The sequence below is a fragment of the Moschus berezovskii genome, chromosome 6, assembly GCF_049115385.1.
Source record: "Moschus berezovskii isolate FMDL1 chromosome 6, NW_MosBer_1.0, whole genome shotgun sequence".
NCBI lineage: Eukaryota > Metazoa > Chordata > Mammalia > Artiodactyla > Moschidae > Moschus > Moschus berezovskii.
In genome coordinates this window covers 87,897,091-87,914,218 of record NC_142465.1, presented here as the reverse complement: position 1 = coordinate 87,914,218, position 17,128 = coordinate 87,897,091, and the positions used below count along the sequence as shown (strand labels likewise).

Sequence of the window (17,128 nt, the reverse complement as noted above, 5' to 3'; positions counted from 1 at the left end):
GGGAAAGAAACTGAGTCTCAGGAAAGCTACCAGACTCGTCTGAGGCTATGCAAGTTTATGGTGGTGCTAAAGCAGAGCTCTCTTGTCTCAACACCAAGCTCAAGAAGCCATACAGAATATCACAGAAATAAACCTTGACAAAGAGAAAAACAGTCCTTGACATCCAACAGCTGGCCTGGTATATGAGCCAGGCCTTGGAGTTGCTAGGAGCTGGCCTGACACTCGAGCTGGGCCGTGGAGTTCTCCTGGTGAATATGGACAATTTCACAAAACAGCAACACCAGATAAGGCCACTTCATGACTGGAATGGATCAAGACAAAACAACACCACTTCAAAAGCATGTCTGAACACCAACAGATTGTGAATATTGTACAAGCCACAAAAAAATGATGATCCTGTTCTTCTCCTCTACCAAGTATGGGCAACTACTACCTCTTTAGCAAGGACATGGATCCCGCCTACCCTGCCCATAGATAAAATATATTAAGACACCTCTTCATCCTGACAGCACAGCAAAGCTTCACCTGTTTAAGTCCTCCCCAAAATCAAATGCATAAGCCCAAACCCTAAAATAGGTTCTTCCTAACATGTGCTCACTGAGAGACCCCACAGTTCCCCACAGTGTGAGTATAGACAGTAATGAACCCCATTTGTTCAACTACACATATTTTCCTGGTGGTCTCTGATTAGAAACCGCTGTGAGCACAAACAAGCTTATAAGAAGAACACACTGTGCTTTTCAAACATGGCTACTGATGGCGTTTTCCTAAGTCATCAGAAGGTAAGAGTCCAACAATCTGGGTACAGCTACTTGAAAATCAAGGAGAGAAAAGCCCATACTGGGGGATAAAATTGAATTACAAACAAAAGATCCAATTTATCTTTAAAAAAACTACTTATCTATTTAAGATATTTTGACACAAATTAAAGTTTTTACTGTATCAGTGACCTGATACTTCAGCTTATTTCTATTGTAAACATGATAATCATTTTGCAGAGAGGAGTCAAACAGGACTGACTCAGGTCCAGAAATTCTGATTTGATTCATCACCTCCATAATCATTATCCTCATAAAACATAAATCTGCATACCAATATAAAACAGTAATCACTTTAAATATTGCAACTGTTTCCATCAAACAGCAGAATTTTGGGTGATGCAGTAATAATACCTGCTCATTCCAAAAGGGGTGGCTAAATTCCTACCAAATTGTATTACAGACTTTGTCTATTTTATATCAAAATATCTGGCTAAATTGCTTTTAGGGATTCCCAGGGGCGCTAGTGGTAAAGAATCTGCCTGCAATACAAGAGACGTTAAGAGACACAGGTTCGATCCCTGGGTGGGGAAGATTCCCTGAAGAAGGAAATGGCAACCTACTCCAGTATTCTTGCCCAGAGAATCCCATATACAGAGGAGCCCCACAGGTGGGCTACAGTCCACAGGGTCTCAAAGAGTTGGACACAACTGAAGTGAATTAACATGCACACAAATTGCTTTTAAAGAAATCCAGCCCTACTGAGAGTCACATATAGAAAAGGAGGTAATCAGACATATGAAGCAGTAGGCACCATAGGGCAACAGCAAGTTGTACTCAGTTTAAAACAGTTCAGTACAATTCACTTCATTTGCTCAGTCATGTCCAGCTGTTTGCAAACCCATGGGATGCAGCAAGCCAGGCTACACTGTCCATCACCAACTCCAGGAGCTTGCTCAAACTCATGGCCATCAAGCCAGTGATGTGATCCAACCAACTCATCCTCTGTCGTCCCCTTCTTCTTCTGCCTTCAATTTTTCCCAGCATCAGGGTCATTTCCAATGAGATGGTTCTTCACATCAGGTGGCCAAAGGATTGGAGCTTCAGCTTCAGCATCAGTCCTTCCAATGAAGATTCAGGACTGATTTCCTTTAGGATGGACTGGTTGGATCTCCTTGCAGTCCAAGGGACACTCAAGAGTCTTCTCCAACACCACAGTTCAAAAGCATCAATTCTTCAGCACTCAGCTTTCTTTATAGTCCAAATCTCACATCTATACATGACTACTGGAAAAATCATAGCCTTGACTAGATGAACCTTTGCTGGCAAAGTAATGTCTCTGCTTTTTAATACGTTGTCTAGGTTGGTCATAGCTTTCCTTCCAAGGAGCGAATGTCTTTTAATTTCATGGCTGCAGTCACCATTTGTGGTGATTTTGGAGTCCAAAAAAATAAAGTCTCTCACTATTTCATTTCCCCATCTATTTGCCATGAAGTAATGGGACCTGATGCCATGATCTTAGTTTTCTGAAAGTTGAGTTCTAAACCAACTTTTTCACTCTCCGCTTTCACTTTTATCAAGAGGCTCTTTAGTTCTTCCTCGCTTTCTGCCCTAAGGGCAGTGTCATCTGCGTATCTGAGGTTATTGATATTTTTCCCGATAATCTTGATTCCAGTTTGTGCTTCATCCAGCCCAGCATTTCACATGTTGTACTCTGCATATAAGTTAAATAAGCAGGGTTACAACATATAGCCTTGACATACTCCTTTCCCAATTTGGAACCACTCTGTTGTTTCATGTCCAGTTCTAACTGTTGCTTCCTGACCAGCATATAGGTTTCTCAAGAGGCAGGTCAGGTGGTCTGGTATTCCCATCTCTTGAAGAATGTTCCACAGTTTATTGTGATCCACACAGTCAAAGGCTTTGGCATAGTCAATAAAGCAGATATTTTTCTGGAACTCTCTTGCTTTTTCTGTGAACCAGCGGAAGTTGGCAATTTGATCTCTGATTCCTCTGCCTTTTCTAAAACCAGCTTGAACATCTGCAAGTTCACGGTTCAGGTACTCTTGAAGCCTAACTTGGAGAATTTTGAGCATTACATTCCTAGCGTGTGAGATGAGTGCAATTGTGCAGTAATTTGAACATTCTTTAGCATTGCCCTCTTTGGGATTGGAATGAAAACTGACCTTTTCCAGTCCTGTGGCCACTGCTGAGTTTTCCAAATTTGCTGATATATTGAGTGCAGCACTTTCCTAGCATCATCTTTTAGGATTCAAAATAGCTCAACTGGAATTCCATCGCCTCCACTAGATTTGTTCATAGTGATGCTTCCTAAGGCCCACTTGACTTAGCATTCCAGGTTGTCCGGCTCTAGGTGAATGATCACACCATTATGGTTATCTGGGTCATGAAGATCTGTTTTGTATAGCTCTTCTGTGTATTCTTGCCACCTCTTCTTAATATCTTCTGCTTTCGTTAGGTCCATACCATTTTGGTCCTTTATTGTGCCCATCTTTGCTTGAAATGTTCCCTTGGTATCTCTAATTTTCTTGACGAGATCTCTGGTCTTTCCCATTCTGTTGTTTTCCTCTATTTCTCTGCACTGATCGCTGAGGAAGGCTTTCTTATCTCTCCTTGCTATTCTTTGGAACTCTGCATTCAAAAGGGTATATATTTCTTTTCTCCTTTGTTTTTCCCTTCTCTTCTTTCCTCAGCTATTTGTAAATCCTCCTCAGACAAATATTTTGCCTTTTTACATTTCTTTTTCTTGGGGATGGTCTTGATCCCTGCCTCCTATACAATGCCACCTCCATCCATAGTTCTTCAGACACTCTATCAGATCTAATCCCTTGAATTTGTCACTTCTACTGTATAATCATAAGGGGTTTGATTTAGGTCATACCTGAATGGTTGAGTGGTTTTCCCAGCTTTCAGGAAATTTAAGTCTGAAATTTATATAAGTTTGTGATCTGAGCCACAGTGAGCTCCTGGTCTTGTTTTTGCTGACTGTGTAGAGCTTCTCCATCTTTGGCTGCAAAGAATATTATCAATCTGATTTTGGTGTTGACCATTCGGTGATGTCCATGTGTAGAGTCTTCTCTTGTGTTGCTGGAAGAGGGTGTTTGCTGTGACCAGTGCGTTCTCTTGGCAAAACTCTATTAGCCTTTGTCCTGCTTCGTTCTGTACTTCAATGACAAGTTTGCCTGTTACTGCAGTTATCTCTTCACTTTCTAATTTTGGATTCCCGTCTTGGGTGTTAATTCTAGAAGATCTTGTAGGTCTTCATACACCATTCAACTTCAGCTTTTTCCACATTACTGGCTGGAGTATAGACTTGGATTACTGTGATACTGAATGATTTGCCTTGGAAACAAACAGAGATCATTCTGTCACTTTTGAGGTTGCACCCAAGAACTGCATTTCAGACTCTTTTGTTGACTATGAAGACTACTCCATTTCTTCTAAGGGATTCTTGCCCACAGTAGTAGATATAATGGTCATCTGAGTTAAATTCATCCATTCCAGTCCTTTTTAGTTCACTGATTCCTAGAATGTTGTTGTTCATTCTTGCCATCTCCTATTTGACCACTTCCATTTACCTTGATTCATGAACCTAACATTCCAGGTTCCTATCCAATACTGTTCTTTACAGCACCAGACTTTACTTCCATCACCAGTCACACTGTTGTTTTTGCTTTGGTTCCATCTCTTCATTCTTTCTGGAGTTATTTCTCCACTCCTCTCCGTAGCATACTGGGCACCTACCAACCTGGGGATTTCATCTTTCAGTGTCGTATCTTTTTGTCTTTTCATACTCTTCATGGGATTCTCAAGGCAAGAATACTAAAGTAGTTTGCCATTCCCTTCTCCAGTAGACCGCATTTTGTCAGAACTCTCCACCTTGACCCATCCATCTTGGGTGGCCCTACACGGTACAGCTCATAGTTTCATTGAGTTAGACAAGGCTGTTCTATGTGATCAGTTTGATTAGTTAAAACATTTAGTTATATCTTTTTTGTGCAACTAATTTCAGACAATTGAAATTATTTGTTAGAATGCTTAAGATTAGGCATGAAAATTTTGAGACATTTTGTTCTCTTAACTGTGTTTTCAGATCATAAAAATTATTTAAACTTTCTATTTGGTCATATAAAATTAGTTTACTTATAAATTTTGAACCATTTTGAGATGTCTACTAGCTTTTGTGTGTCATGGAAAACGGGAGTCTCAGGGTTGCCAATTTTCTACTAAAAGAGGGGAAACTGAATCAGTTTAAAAAACAGTTCACAGCCTTTTCCTGTAGGAAACTGAGAAACAGGAGTTTGATTTTTAGGTCGTGTCCTTAGTTGCTTCTAAGGACAGCAGTTGCAGAAGTAACTTAAAAATATAACAACAATAATATAAATGATAATTAGACATACCAAAAAAAAAGAATAAATCTAGCCCATCATCTGGGCTTTATTTATATCACATCAAAGTGTCCTGAATTTCTGAATTTTTAATAAGTTTCAGGTATACACCATCATAATTCAACATCCTATAGTACACAGTGGTGACAACCAGAAGTCTAGTTACCATCTATCACCACACAGTTTCACTTGTACCCCAAACCCATTCCCTCTGGCACATCCCTTCCTCTCTAAAATTTTATTGAATTAAATCATGTTATCATCGTTAAGTTATTTTCTTTACAAGTGGTGATGACATGAGCAGGATGAATAATAATAAGTATTTTTAATGAAAAATGATTGAGATCTTTTCGAGTCGCACAGGGTAGAATATTAGAAACAAAAATTACCTACAATTTCTCTGCATAAATAAAACCCAAGTTATTTTGAATCAAAAATGATTTTTCCGTTGTCCTATTTTAGTATTAAGTCACAATTCGACTCCTCTTTCCTAATTTCTATGCACTTCTGAAAACTAAACCTAGACCCGGCATACCTCTGAGACTCAACTGCCTTCAGCACTCTATCATAAATAGCCTCCAAATTGCTAGAAATCTCCTTAAATACCCACTACTGATCATCATCTTTTTTTTTGTTTTTTTTGTTTTATTTATTTATTTATTTATTTTTTTTATTTCTAAAAAAGAATTTTATTAAAAAAGCACAAATGCAAAGAAATGAACAGAGGAAAATTTATGCGTCGAACCTGGACTGGTCACTTATGATAATATACATGCTACAATTCCATTCTCTCCAATCATTCCACCTTCACCCTCTCCCACAGAGTCCCAAAGACTGTTCTAAATGCCTATGTCTCTTTTGCAGTCTCTTATACAGGGTTCAGGTTACCATTTTTCTAAATTCCATATATATGCGTTAATATACGGTATTGATGTTCTTCTTTCTGGCTTACTTCACTCTGTATAATTGGCTCCAATTTCATCCACCTCATTAAAACTGATTCAAATGCATTCTTTTTGATGGCTGAGAAATACTCCATTGTGTATATGTACCAAAGCTTTCTTATCCATTCATCTGCAGATGGACATCTAGGTTGCTTCCATGTCCTGGCTATTATAAACAGTGCTGCAATGAACATTGGAGTACATGTGTCTCTTTCAATTCTGGTTTCCTCGGTGTGTATGCCCAGGAGTGCGATCGCTGGATCATATGGCAGTTCTATTTCCAGTTTTCTGAGGAATCTCCACACTGTTCTCCATAGTGGCTGTACTAGTTTGCATTCCCACCAACAGTGTAAGAGGGTTCCCTTCTCTCCACACCCTCTCCAGCACTTATTGCATGTAGACTTTTGGATAGCAGCCATTCTGACTGGTGTGAAATGGTATCTCATTGTGGTTTTGATTTGCATTTCTCTGATGATGAGGGATGTTGAGCATTTTTTCATGTGTTTATTAGCCATCTTTATGTCTTCTTTGGAGAAATGTCTGTTTAGTTCTTTGGCCCATTTTTTGATTGGGTCACTTAGTTTTCTGGAATTAAGCTGCAGGAGCTGCTTGTATAATTTGGAGATTAATCCTTTATCAGTTGCTTCATTTGCTATTATTTTCTCCCATTCTGAAGGCTGTCTTCTCACCTTGCTTAGAGTTTCCTTTGCTGTGCAGAAGCTTTTGATTTTAATTAGGTCCCATTTGTTTATTTTTGCTTTTATTTCCAATATTCTGGGAGGTGGGTCTTGGAGGATCCTGCTGTGATTTATGTCGGAGAGTGTTTTGCCTACGTTCTCCTCTAGGAGTTTTATAGTTTCTGGTCTTACATTTAGATCTTTAATCCATTTTGAGTTTATTTTGGTGTATGGTGTTAGGAAGTGTTCTAGTTTCATTCTTTTACAAGTGGCTGACCAGTTTTCCCAGCACCACTTGTTAAAGAGACTGTCTTTTCTCCATTTTATATTCTTGCCTCCTTTGTCGAAGATAAGGTGTCCATAGGAGCGTGGGTTTATCTCTGGGCTTTCTATTTTGTTCCATTGATCTATATTTCTGTCTTTATGCCAGTACCATACTGTCTTGATGATTGTGGCTTTGTAATAGAGCCTGAAGTCCGGCAGGTTAATTCCCCCAGTTCCATTCTTCTTCCTCAAGATTGCTTTGGCTATTCGAGGTTTTTTGTATTTCCATACAAATTGTGAGATTATTTGTTCTAGTTCTGTGAAAAATATTGTTGGTAGCTTGATAGGGATTGCATTGAATGTATAAATTACTTTGGGTAGTATACTCATTTTTACAATATTTATTCTTCCAATCCACGAACACGGTATATTTCTCCATCTATTCGTGTCCTCTTTGATTACTTTCACTAGTGTTTTATAGTTTTCTATGTACAAGTCTTTTGTTTCCTTAGGTAGATATATTCCTAAGTATTTAATTGTTTTCATTGCAACAGTGAATGGAATAGTTTCCTTAATTTCTCTTTCTATTTTCTCATTATTAGTGTATAGGAATGCAAGGGATTTCTGTGTGTTGATTTTATATCCTGCAACTTTGCTGTAATCATTGATTAGCTCTAATAGTTTTCTGGTAGAGTCTTTAGGGTTTTCTGTGTAGAGGATCATGTCATCAGCGAACAGTGAAGAAGCTTTACTTCTTCTTTTCCAATTTGTATTCCTTTTATGTCTTTTTCTGCTCTGATTGCTGTGGCCAAAACTTCCAGAACTATGTTGAATAGTAGTGGTGAGAGTGGGCACCCTTGTCTTGTTCCTGACTTTAGGGGAAATGCTTTCAGTTTTTCACCATTGAGGATAATGTTTGCTGTGGGTTTGTCATATATAGCTTTTATTATGTTGAGGTATGTCCCTTCAATTCCCACTTTCTGGAGAGTTTTTATCAAAAATGGATGTTGAATTTTGTCGAAGGCAAAATCATCATCTTATACTCTAAGCCACTTCATCATTTACTTTTATCTTTCATCCACAAACTCTACTCAGAGTCTCTCTCTCAGAGTCCCTAGTCTTCAAATTGTCTACTAACTTTTCAGTTTGTTCATATAAAATATAAAAAAATATGCTTGCATTTGATGGAAAAAACAATAGTTCTACTCACCACATTTTTTCCTTCATTTTGGGCATCTCGATAATCAGGGTTAAGCTAAAAAAAAAAAAAAAACTAGCTTTGAATTGCTATTAAAAGTACATTAACAAGAACAGTGATCTGTAATTCCAGTTCACTATATTCCCAGGGAAGCCTGGTGTGCTGCAGTCCATGCAGTTGCAGAGTCAGACGTGACTGAACAACTGAACTGAACTGACCTGACATTCACAGGTGGCAAAGTGATCAAGAATCCGCCTGCCAGTGCAGGAGACATGGGTTCAATCCCTGGGTTGCGAAGATCTCTTAGAAGAGGAAATGGCAGCCCACTCCAGTATTCTTGCTTGGAAAATTCCATGGTCAGAGGAGCCTGGTGGACAGGCTACAGTCCATGGGGTCACAAAGAGTAGGACACAACTGAGCACATGCACGCACACACACAACATATACTTAACTAAATTTCACATAAAAAGAGGCTAAGAAAGAAGGTATCACTAAATACCTTCAAATCCAAGTGGCAGGAAACTAGAGGTAAAATACCAAAGCTATGGTCTTTGTTTATATCAGTTGACATTTTTGAACAAGTGAGAGCTGACAATCTCACCTCCTAGGAAGCATTCAAGAAACTTCATTTTGCCCACCACAAAACCTGCCATTGACCAATAATGCAGACACCAAGTTTTAAAAGTAGACCAAAGGCAAGTTTTAACTGTGAATCAAGATCCTGCTGCACATGCTATACACACAAAAAAAGAAAGTCAAGCAAAAGAGGAACTATACACACACACAAACACACATATATATACATACACACACATACACACGTATCACCTATGTCAGCTAATACATGAGGATTATTTAACAAAAAAGAACTCATGTCTCTGGGTTGGACTGTGGAGTAGTTTGGGGGTCATTCCAATGAGAAGCATGAGATCTGGATATGCTGTGTGTTGGCCCACACATTTCCAGCTGGCTAGAATTCATAACTCCTGACTCCCACTGGACTTCAGTTCAGTTGCCCAGTCATGTCCGACTCTTTGTAAACCCATGGACAGCAGCATGCCAGGCTTTCCTGTCCATCACCAACTCCCGGAGCTTGCTCAAACTCATGTCCATCAAGTCAGTGATGCCATCCAACCATCTCATCCTCTTTTGTCCCCTTCTCCTCCTGCCCTCAATCTTTCCACCAGGCTACACAGCTTCAAAAAGGTGTCCTTGTTGATCATTTGGTTTATAGGTTGTTTTCTCAAAATAACAAGCTGTCCAGTTGAATGTAATCCTATTAATGTGAGTCAGTTTGTGTATATTATATGCAGATAATTAAAGTCACCACTTAAGACATAAGGCTAGAGGTCTTTTTCAGTATGACACTTGGTTAGTAGCTCTGACGAATGCCCCTGCCAATTAACTGCTAAATATTAATGAAGGTGCTGAAAAAAGATCAAAAAGAAAAATACTCTCAATAACACTGAAGACTTAGACTGAAAACAACCTAAACCTTAAATCTTCAATGAGTTGATAATAATTATAAAGGTGGAGAAGAGGCAGTACCTCCCCAGTTGTCATCTCATGGCAAATCTCAGCCTCACTTCAGGCTAGTGGCCAAGTGAACACAGTTCAGAAGATACTGGCTTCAGTTCCACAATTTGCCTGCTGAGCCACAGAATCTGAGTATTCACCAACCAAAGACCCATACAGAAGTGTTTCTCCATCCCTGAAAAGCTGCTGTGGAATGGAGCAGAAAATTTTCCCCCCATCCTTCATCTGGGCTTCTCAGGTGGCACTAGTGGTAAAGAATCTGCCTGCCAATGCAGGAGACACAAGAGAATCAAGTTTGATCCCTCAGTCGGGAAGATCCCTTGGAAGAGGAAATGGCACCCCACTCCAGTATTCTTGCCAGAAGAATCCCATGGACAGAGGAGTCTGGCAGGCTACATACAGTCCATGGCGTCACAAAGAGCCAGACACAGCTGAATATCTGAGCACATCCTTCCATCCACTTTCCATTACCTCTCTCTGCTTCTCATGATCAAAGAGATATAACAGAGCTCAGAAAGCAAATGGGCAGAAAGCAGAGGGAGCAGATGATGGAAGAAGGTTTTCTAAGAAGCTCTGCCTGAAGAATCAGCGAGAAGAGGAAGAACTCTAGCTGCTGCAGTCCAGAATGACACTGCGTGATGATGGAGATAACAGGGAAATAGCAGAGGAGCCAGGAAGAGACACAACCGCAAGAGATCCCAGGGATGCAGAGTCGACACCTGCTGGAACTGGGAAGTAGGCGGGGACCCTGTAGGCTGTCCTGCAGCTAAAGAGTCAGCAAGAGCATTGAGAAAAAGGAAGAGGAACAAAAAGACCATCCACTCAACCCTTCTGCTTCTGAGGATAATAAGGGACCAAAGTATGAAAAAAACAATATGGGACAGATTACAAAGTATGTTAAAACAGGGGGAATTTGTTCTCAGAGTCTTTCTGAATATTATCTGTGGTATGCCTGCAAGCGTGCTCAGTCACGTCCGACTCTTTGCAACCCCATGGACTGTCCGTCAGTCTCCCCTGTCCCTGGGATTCTCCAGGCAAGAATACTGGAGTGGGTTGCCATTTCCTTCTCCAGGGGGTTTTCCCCAGCCAGGGATCAAACCTGCGTCTCCTGCATTTCCAGCACTGGCAGGTGGATTCTTTACCCACTGAGCCACCTGGGAAGCCCAATATCATACAAAATAAGTTTTCAGGAAATGGCTTGGCACATTCAAGAGAGTACAAGTAAACACTGCCTCTATATGAAGATAGCAAAGTATGAACGGCTAAAAATATAATATAAAATAATAAGATAAATAATAAAATAATTAAAAATTAAAGAATCACAATATAAAAAGCTAAATAAAGGGGAATTTCAATAATAATGCAAACATACATAGGAATCTAGTTACAAGTTGCCTCTTGGTGCCAGGCCAGTAACTGGAGAGATGTGAGGCTGAACTTTATTTTTCTATGGTGATGCGTACCTCAAGCTCCTTAAATTCCTCTGAATTATGATCAAATGAATCTGTTCCAGAACAGTACTATTCTTGCTTTTGGAATCCAACAGTGAAACGTAGAAAGTGAAAAGACAGTATACTGATTAATCAAACTCAAAAAGACACACTTTTACTTGGTAGTAATATAAGTTCCAACAAAGGGTACAGAAGGGGTTTATTCAGCTTTCTTAGTCAAGTATCACTGTTTAGGGAATTTCGTGGAGGTTCAATGGTAGGACTTGGCTGTTTTCACTGCTAGGAACTGGGTTCAATCCCTAGTCAGGAAACTAAGATCCTGCATGCTGTGTGGTGTAGCCAAATTAAAAATAAAATGCCTTTAACAAAAAAGGATCAATGTTTAATTTTTTTTTTCAGTTTGAAGAATTCAGAATTTTCTATTAAAATATATATATATTCTTCAGTTTGAAGAATTCAGAATTTTCTATTAAAATATATATATATACTAAAATTATAGCTAAACTATATTCAAAAGGTATGCAGCAAGTTTAACCAGGATATATCGTATGGTCAAAGTTTTCATCTAATAAACATTTGGACTAGTTGGTTACAGAAACTGTAAAGTAAATCAAATTCATGCTAGAAGCCATGACATATCCATCACTAAAATGTGTACAAAAACAGGAATTAATGTACCAAAGTCAAACACAGAATCACATATACCCTTTAAGACACAGGTCATATTCTACCTTAAAGTCATTGTTACTTTCTAAAGTTGTCTTCACACATTTCACCCTTTCAGCATCACCCAGTCCAGTCCCTGACAGATGTGTGGGGAACTAGATTCCAGACTCTGGTCTGGAAGGAAATACCATGGGTCTTAGGTCTGAAAGAACTGAGGATCCTCATCTGTAAAATGAAAGAAGTCTATGACTAAAACCTAATCATACTCATTCCATGTCATTAAATTTTACATACTAATGTCTTTGGTAACAGTACTAAAGATGGTGCTCATCAGTTAGATTTCATCCCATCTCACAGACTGCAATGTGGCCATTTTTATAAAAAATTATTGCTTCAGTAAATTCATTAAAGTAATATAATAATAGTAAGGAGGAGGAGAAGAAGAGAAAGAAAAAGAAGGAAGGTACCCAAATAAATCTATGGCTACATAAATTCACCAACATTAACCAAAGGTCAAAATATATGCTTTACTATATGTTTTAATTATATTGCTGATCTCCTTCTCTAACTATAACCATAACAGTAATTCAGTAATTAGCCTAAGGATAAATCAAAAAATATATTTCTAAAAAAGGGGAAAAAAAGACATGGTGATATGAAGCTTCCTGAATCTTTTAGGACTTTAAAGGAAGTATTTCCTTATGTTAAAAGATGAATTATAAATCTGGCATTGGAGAGAGAGATCTAATATGTTATTCAATCATTTACTCAATAAATATTAATAGAGCATCTATAATGGACAAAGAATGGTGGAATTAGGTATTTTCACAAAGAGAATATGGTTCCTGACCACAAGCCCTTACAATCTAGGAGGGAAAATAAGACATAAATACAGTTAGCAGTAATACAAAATAGAATGTGACAAGAGATACAAGATAGGAATGAATAATTTATAAATAATAATAGGTCAGAAGAAGCAGGGATCTGTGGTGGGCAAATTTATTCAGGAATTATTCATGAAGGGACTTCGCTGGTGGTATAGTAGGTAAGAACTCGCCTGCCAATGCAGGACACAAGGGTTCGATCCCTGGTCCAGGAAGATTTCACATGCAACAGAGCAAATAAGCCTGTGCTGCACAACTCCTGAAGCCCACACACCTAGAGCCTCTGCTCTGTAACAAGAGAAGTCACCGAATGAGAAGATCACACACTGCAAGGAAGAGTAGCCCCAGCTCACCACAAATGGAGAAAATCCAAGTGCACCACAAAGACCCATCACAACCAAAAAATAAGCAAACAAATAATTTTTTTTAAAAAAAAAGAATTATTCTTGGAAAAGGTAGCATGTGAGTGAAGCCTTGAAGGATAGGTAGAATTACAACTAGGAGAGAAGGAAATATTTTCTATATAAAATAGATTCTCAGAAAGGAAATGCTGTATAGCACAGCAACCTCTACTCTCAATACTCTTGTAATAACCTATGGGCAAAGAATCTGAAAAAGAACAGATATATGTATATTTATAACTGAATCCCTTTGCTTTACACTTGAAACTAACACAACATTGTAAATCAACTATACTCCAATATAAAATTAACAGTCTAAAAATAAAATTTAAAACTGAAAAAAGAAAAGACAGAAGGCTGAAATGAAGAAGACAGGTAGTACAAGGGGAGCGACTGCCAAATATCTGAGAAAATGAGCCTTGATCAGAGAAGGCCTGTAAAGGTCATTTATGGAAAACTTCTTTATATGCTTTTAAAGGTTAATTCTCCCCATACAATTATCCTATTAGAAGCAACCCTGAGCCCCATTTTCCAGGTGAGACACCTGGGGCACACTAAGTGAAGCACTCCATACAAAGTCAAACCCCTGGAGAGCAGCAGGGTGTTCAGAAGCACCGGTCTGACGGTTCCAAAGTGCCATCTTTAGTTCAGATAGCCAAGACATCCCTCCCACCCCCATAGTGAGGACTGGTATGATCCAAGGTGAGAAGGCAGGCCTAACCGATGGGGCTTTTTCTTGCCACATGCTAAAGGGTTTGCTTCTTCAGGAAGACTTTGCATATATCACTGGGAAAACGTTTGCGCAAACAGTGCACTAAAAACACTCACTTGGCCATAGTTAGCAGGAGATAGAGACAGATGATAAAACGGACAATGTAACCAAGTGCAGGGTTGGAGTAAGTGGTGGCAGAGCCCTAACATCAATAAAGATGATAGATAATAGAAAGGAGAAAGCGGATGGGAAAGATTCTACAGAGATAGAGTCAAGAGAACCTGAAGGTTGAGGGAGAAAACTGAGGCAGAAAAAGTGTTTATCATGACTCCCAAGTCTTTCACCCAGAGCTAAGAAAACTTAGTCTCTCTGGGGAAACAATTTCATCTTAGATATGATTATTTAGTTTCAATGACAGTGAAATATCTAAGATCAAAGTCATGGCCCACTGCAGCCGGGAGAGGAAGTAACAGAAAGAGAAGAGAAAGAGCAAATAGGCACTAAACTTTTTTTTTAATTTTTAAAAATTATGTATTTATTTATTTGGCTGTATTAGATCTTAGTCGAGGTATGTGAGCTCTCTGAGGTGTGGCATATGAAGTCTAGTTCCCTGACCAGGGATAGAACTCAGGTCCCCTGAATTAGAAGTGCAGAGTTTTAGTCACTGGACCACCAGGGAAGTCCTGAAACCAAGCTTTGAAGGGAATCTTCATTTAAGTGGCCAAAGAGGACTAGAATGAAGTCAGGCAGAGAATATGACAAGTTAGAATAGAAAAGTGGCATTGAGACAGATTAATTTCATAAGCACCGAGACAGTGAAAGTCATGGCTATACCACTTATCAAATTAAAGACAGCTGCAACTGTCTCTCTAAAGAAGAGCAAGCAGCAGATGGCAAGTTGTAAGTCCAAAATTTATGTTCATTTAAAAAAAAAAAAATATATTACTTTTTATAATGAAATACCTTTTGATCAATTTTTATTATATATAACACTGAAGTCATAAAATCAACACATGTATAATTTTAAATAATTATATGTTCCTCTTTCCAATGATGAGGCATTTCAGAGCTAAGCTATTATTGTTAGGGCCAGAAAAGAAGGGAAAAATAAAATTTACAGGATGCTGACATGTGCCAGGCATAATTTATATTTTGATATATATTTATTGTATATAAAGAGCTTGGTATGCATGTTCCTCTATTGTATATAAATTTTGCATACATATATATGTATATATACACACACATAAAGACCCTTTTCATATACTATGGCTGTTACATTTGAAAGAGAAACAAACAGTGAGGTATTTAAAACTACAGCCCTAATATACATAAGATGCTATGCTAAAGTACAAGTTCTTGAGTACTTAGTTTTTAATTAACTAAAATTCAAAGACTAGAGTTAGGAAATAAGTGTTTACTGCCATCTGGTGGAAGTCTGGCCTATCTACAGATAAACAAGCTAGTTGTCTTTAAACGGGCAATTACAAAATCTTTAACAAAATAATTTTTCACTGTCGCTCTACCTTATTTGGAAAATGATCATCAAAAGTTAGTCCTTTAATAACATCCAAAGAAAGAAAATGCAGCAGATTAGAAACTGTGATATTTGAGTTATAATTCTTCTCACAGCTGTGGAAGAACCATTTACTAAAAGGCTTTCATACTGTCCCTATTCAAATTATGATAAAATTACTTTCTCAACCACAGACAGGATTGTGAACACTCCTGCATCAATAAGGTGATACAAGAAAAAGATCTATGGTAAAATGGCAAGGAGTGTGCTGACAACCGTGCTGTATATTAAAAGCAAGTTTCAAAAGGGAGGGGATATATGTATACCAATGGCTGATTCATGTTGAGGTTTGACAGAAAGCAACAAAATTCTGTCGGAGAAGGCAATGGCAAGCCACTCCAGTACGATTGCCTAGAAAATCCCATGGATGGAGGAGCCTGGTGGGCTGCAGTCCGTGGGGTCGATAAGGGTCGGACACGACTGAGTGACTTCACTTTCACTTTTCACTTTCACACATTGGAGAAGGAAATGGCAACCCACTCCAGTGTTCTTGCCTGGAGAATCCCAGGGATGGGGGAGCCTGGTGGGCTTCCGTCTATGGGGTCGCACAGAGTCGGATACGACTGAAGTGACTTAGCAGCAGCAACAAAATTCTGTAAAAATTATCCTTCAATTAAAAATAAATAAATTTCTAAAATGAAAAAATAGCAAAAATATATGAGTGCTTACTTCCGTTCATGTCACCTCATTTCTTGCATGGCCCACAGAAACTGACATTACAGAAGAAAGCCTAATAATACAGTCACAAATGCCCTGTTACCTAATTCACAATTAAATATTTTGTTCCACATTTTGTCCATGAGTTGGTAGCACTGTATATTATTCAAAAATAAACCCTTAATTCACTAAGACAACACTGTTGGAGATAGTCAAACTGAGTAAGGGTTAATTTCTAAACCTTAGTTCACTTTAGTAATTTACAGAATAAAGTCTAAACAGTGTTATATCATATCACTGTCCTAATTCCTAGATGTTTTCTACAATTCACAGACACACCCACACACACACAAAAAGCATGGTGCTATTCTTGAATAGTTTGTAATTTATGTCTTGTCTCCACAGTTAAGACTACAGAATATTCAGCACATGAAATAGTCTAATTTTCTTTAGTTTCCCCTTCATTTCTAAACAAATAAGCTTATTACACTTTTCTGAATAACTTAACCACCCAGTAAGCACTGGTTAAATAGAATATCAGATTAAGAAAGTATAAGTAAAAATTTTAGGTGTTTTTTTCTTATATGTGCTTAGATTTAAGGTGGCAGCCCTTTAAACTTACTGAGAGATTTATCATGGTCGTCTTTAAATGTTAATAATTTAAACCTTACACACAACCTGTTATCTCAGATATTTATGTATGCTGGAAACAACTGACAAATAGATGTCCCAGTGATAAGTTAATATAATTCCCCTCCAGATTCCACACTCTTCAAGGACAAGGACAAAATGTTAGTCATCTTTGTTTTCTTCACAATAACAGAACAGCGCTTTCACCTAGGAGTCAGTCAATAAAATGATTATGCAATTTCAGGAAACATACATCAGTTTCTCAACATTGGCTCTAGTGGCATTGGGGCCCAGATCATTCTTTGCTGTGGGATCTGTCCTGCACTTTATAGGATGTTTAGCTGCATCCCTAGCCTCTACCCACT

The 17,128-nt window shown here is 38.4% G+C and overlaps 1 protein-coding gene across 5 annotated transcripts in view; it reads right to left on the bottom strand.

Moving 5' to 3' along the window:
* The window catches only part of ITPR2 (inositol 1,4,5-trisphosphate receptor type 2), a 639,393-nt gene that overhangs the window by 468,541 nt on the left and 153,724 nt on the right, over positions 1 to 17,128 (bottom strand). For all 5 annotated transcript variants that reach the window (XM_055395002.2, XM_055395004.2, XM_088837263.1 and 2 more), the window contains one exon: positions 8,263 to 8,307. In XM_055395002.2, coding sequence (XP_055250977.1) covers positions 8,263 to 8,307 — 45 coding nt within the window. The remainder of the gene's footprint in view (positions 1 to 8,262; positions 8,308 to 17,128) is intronic.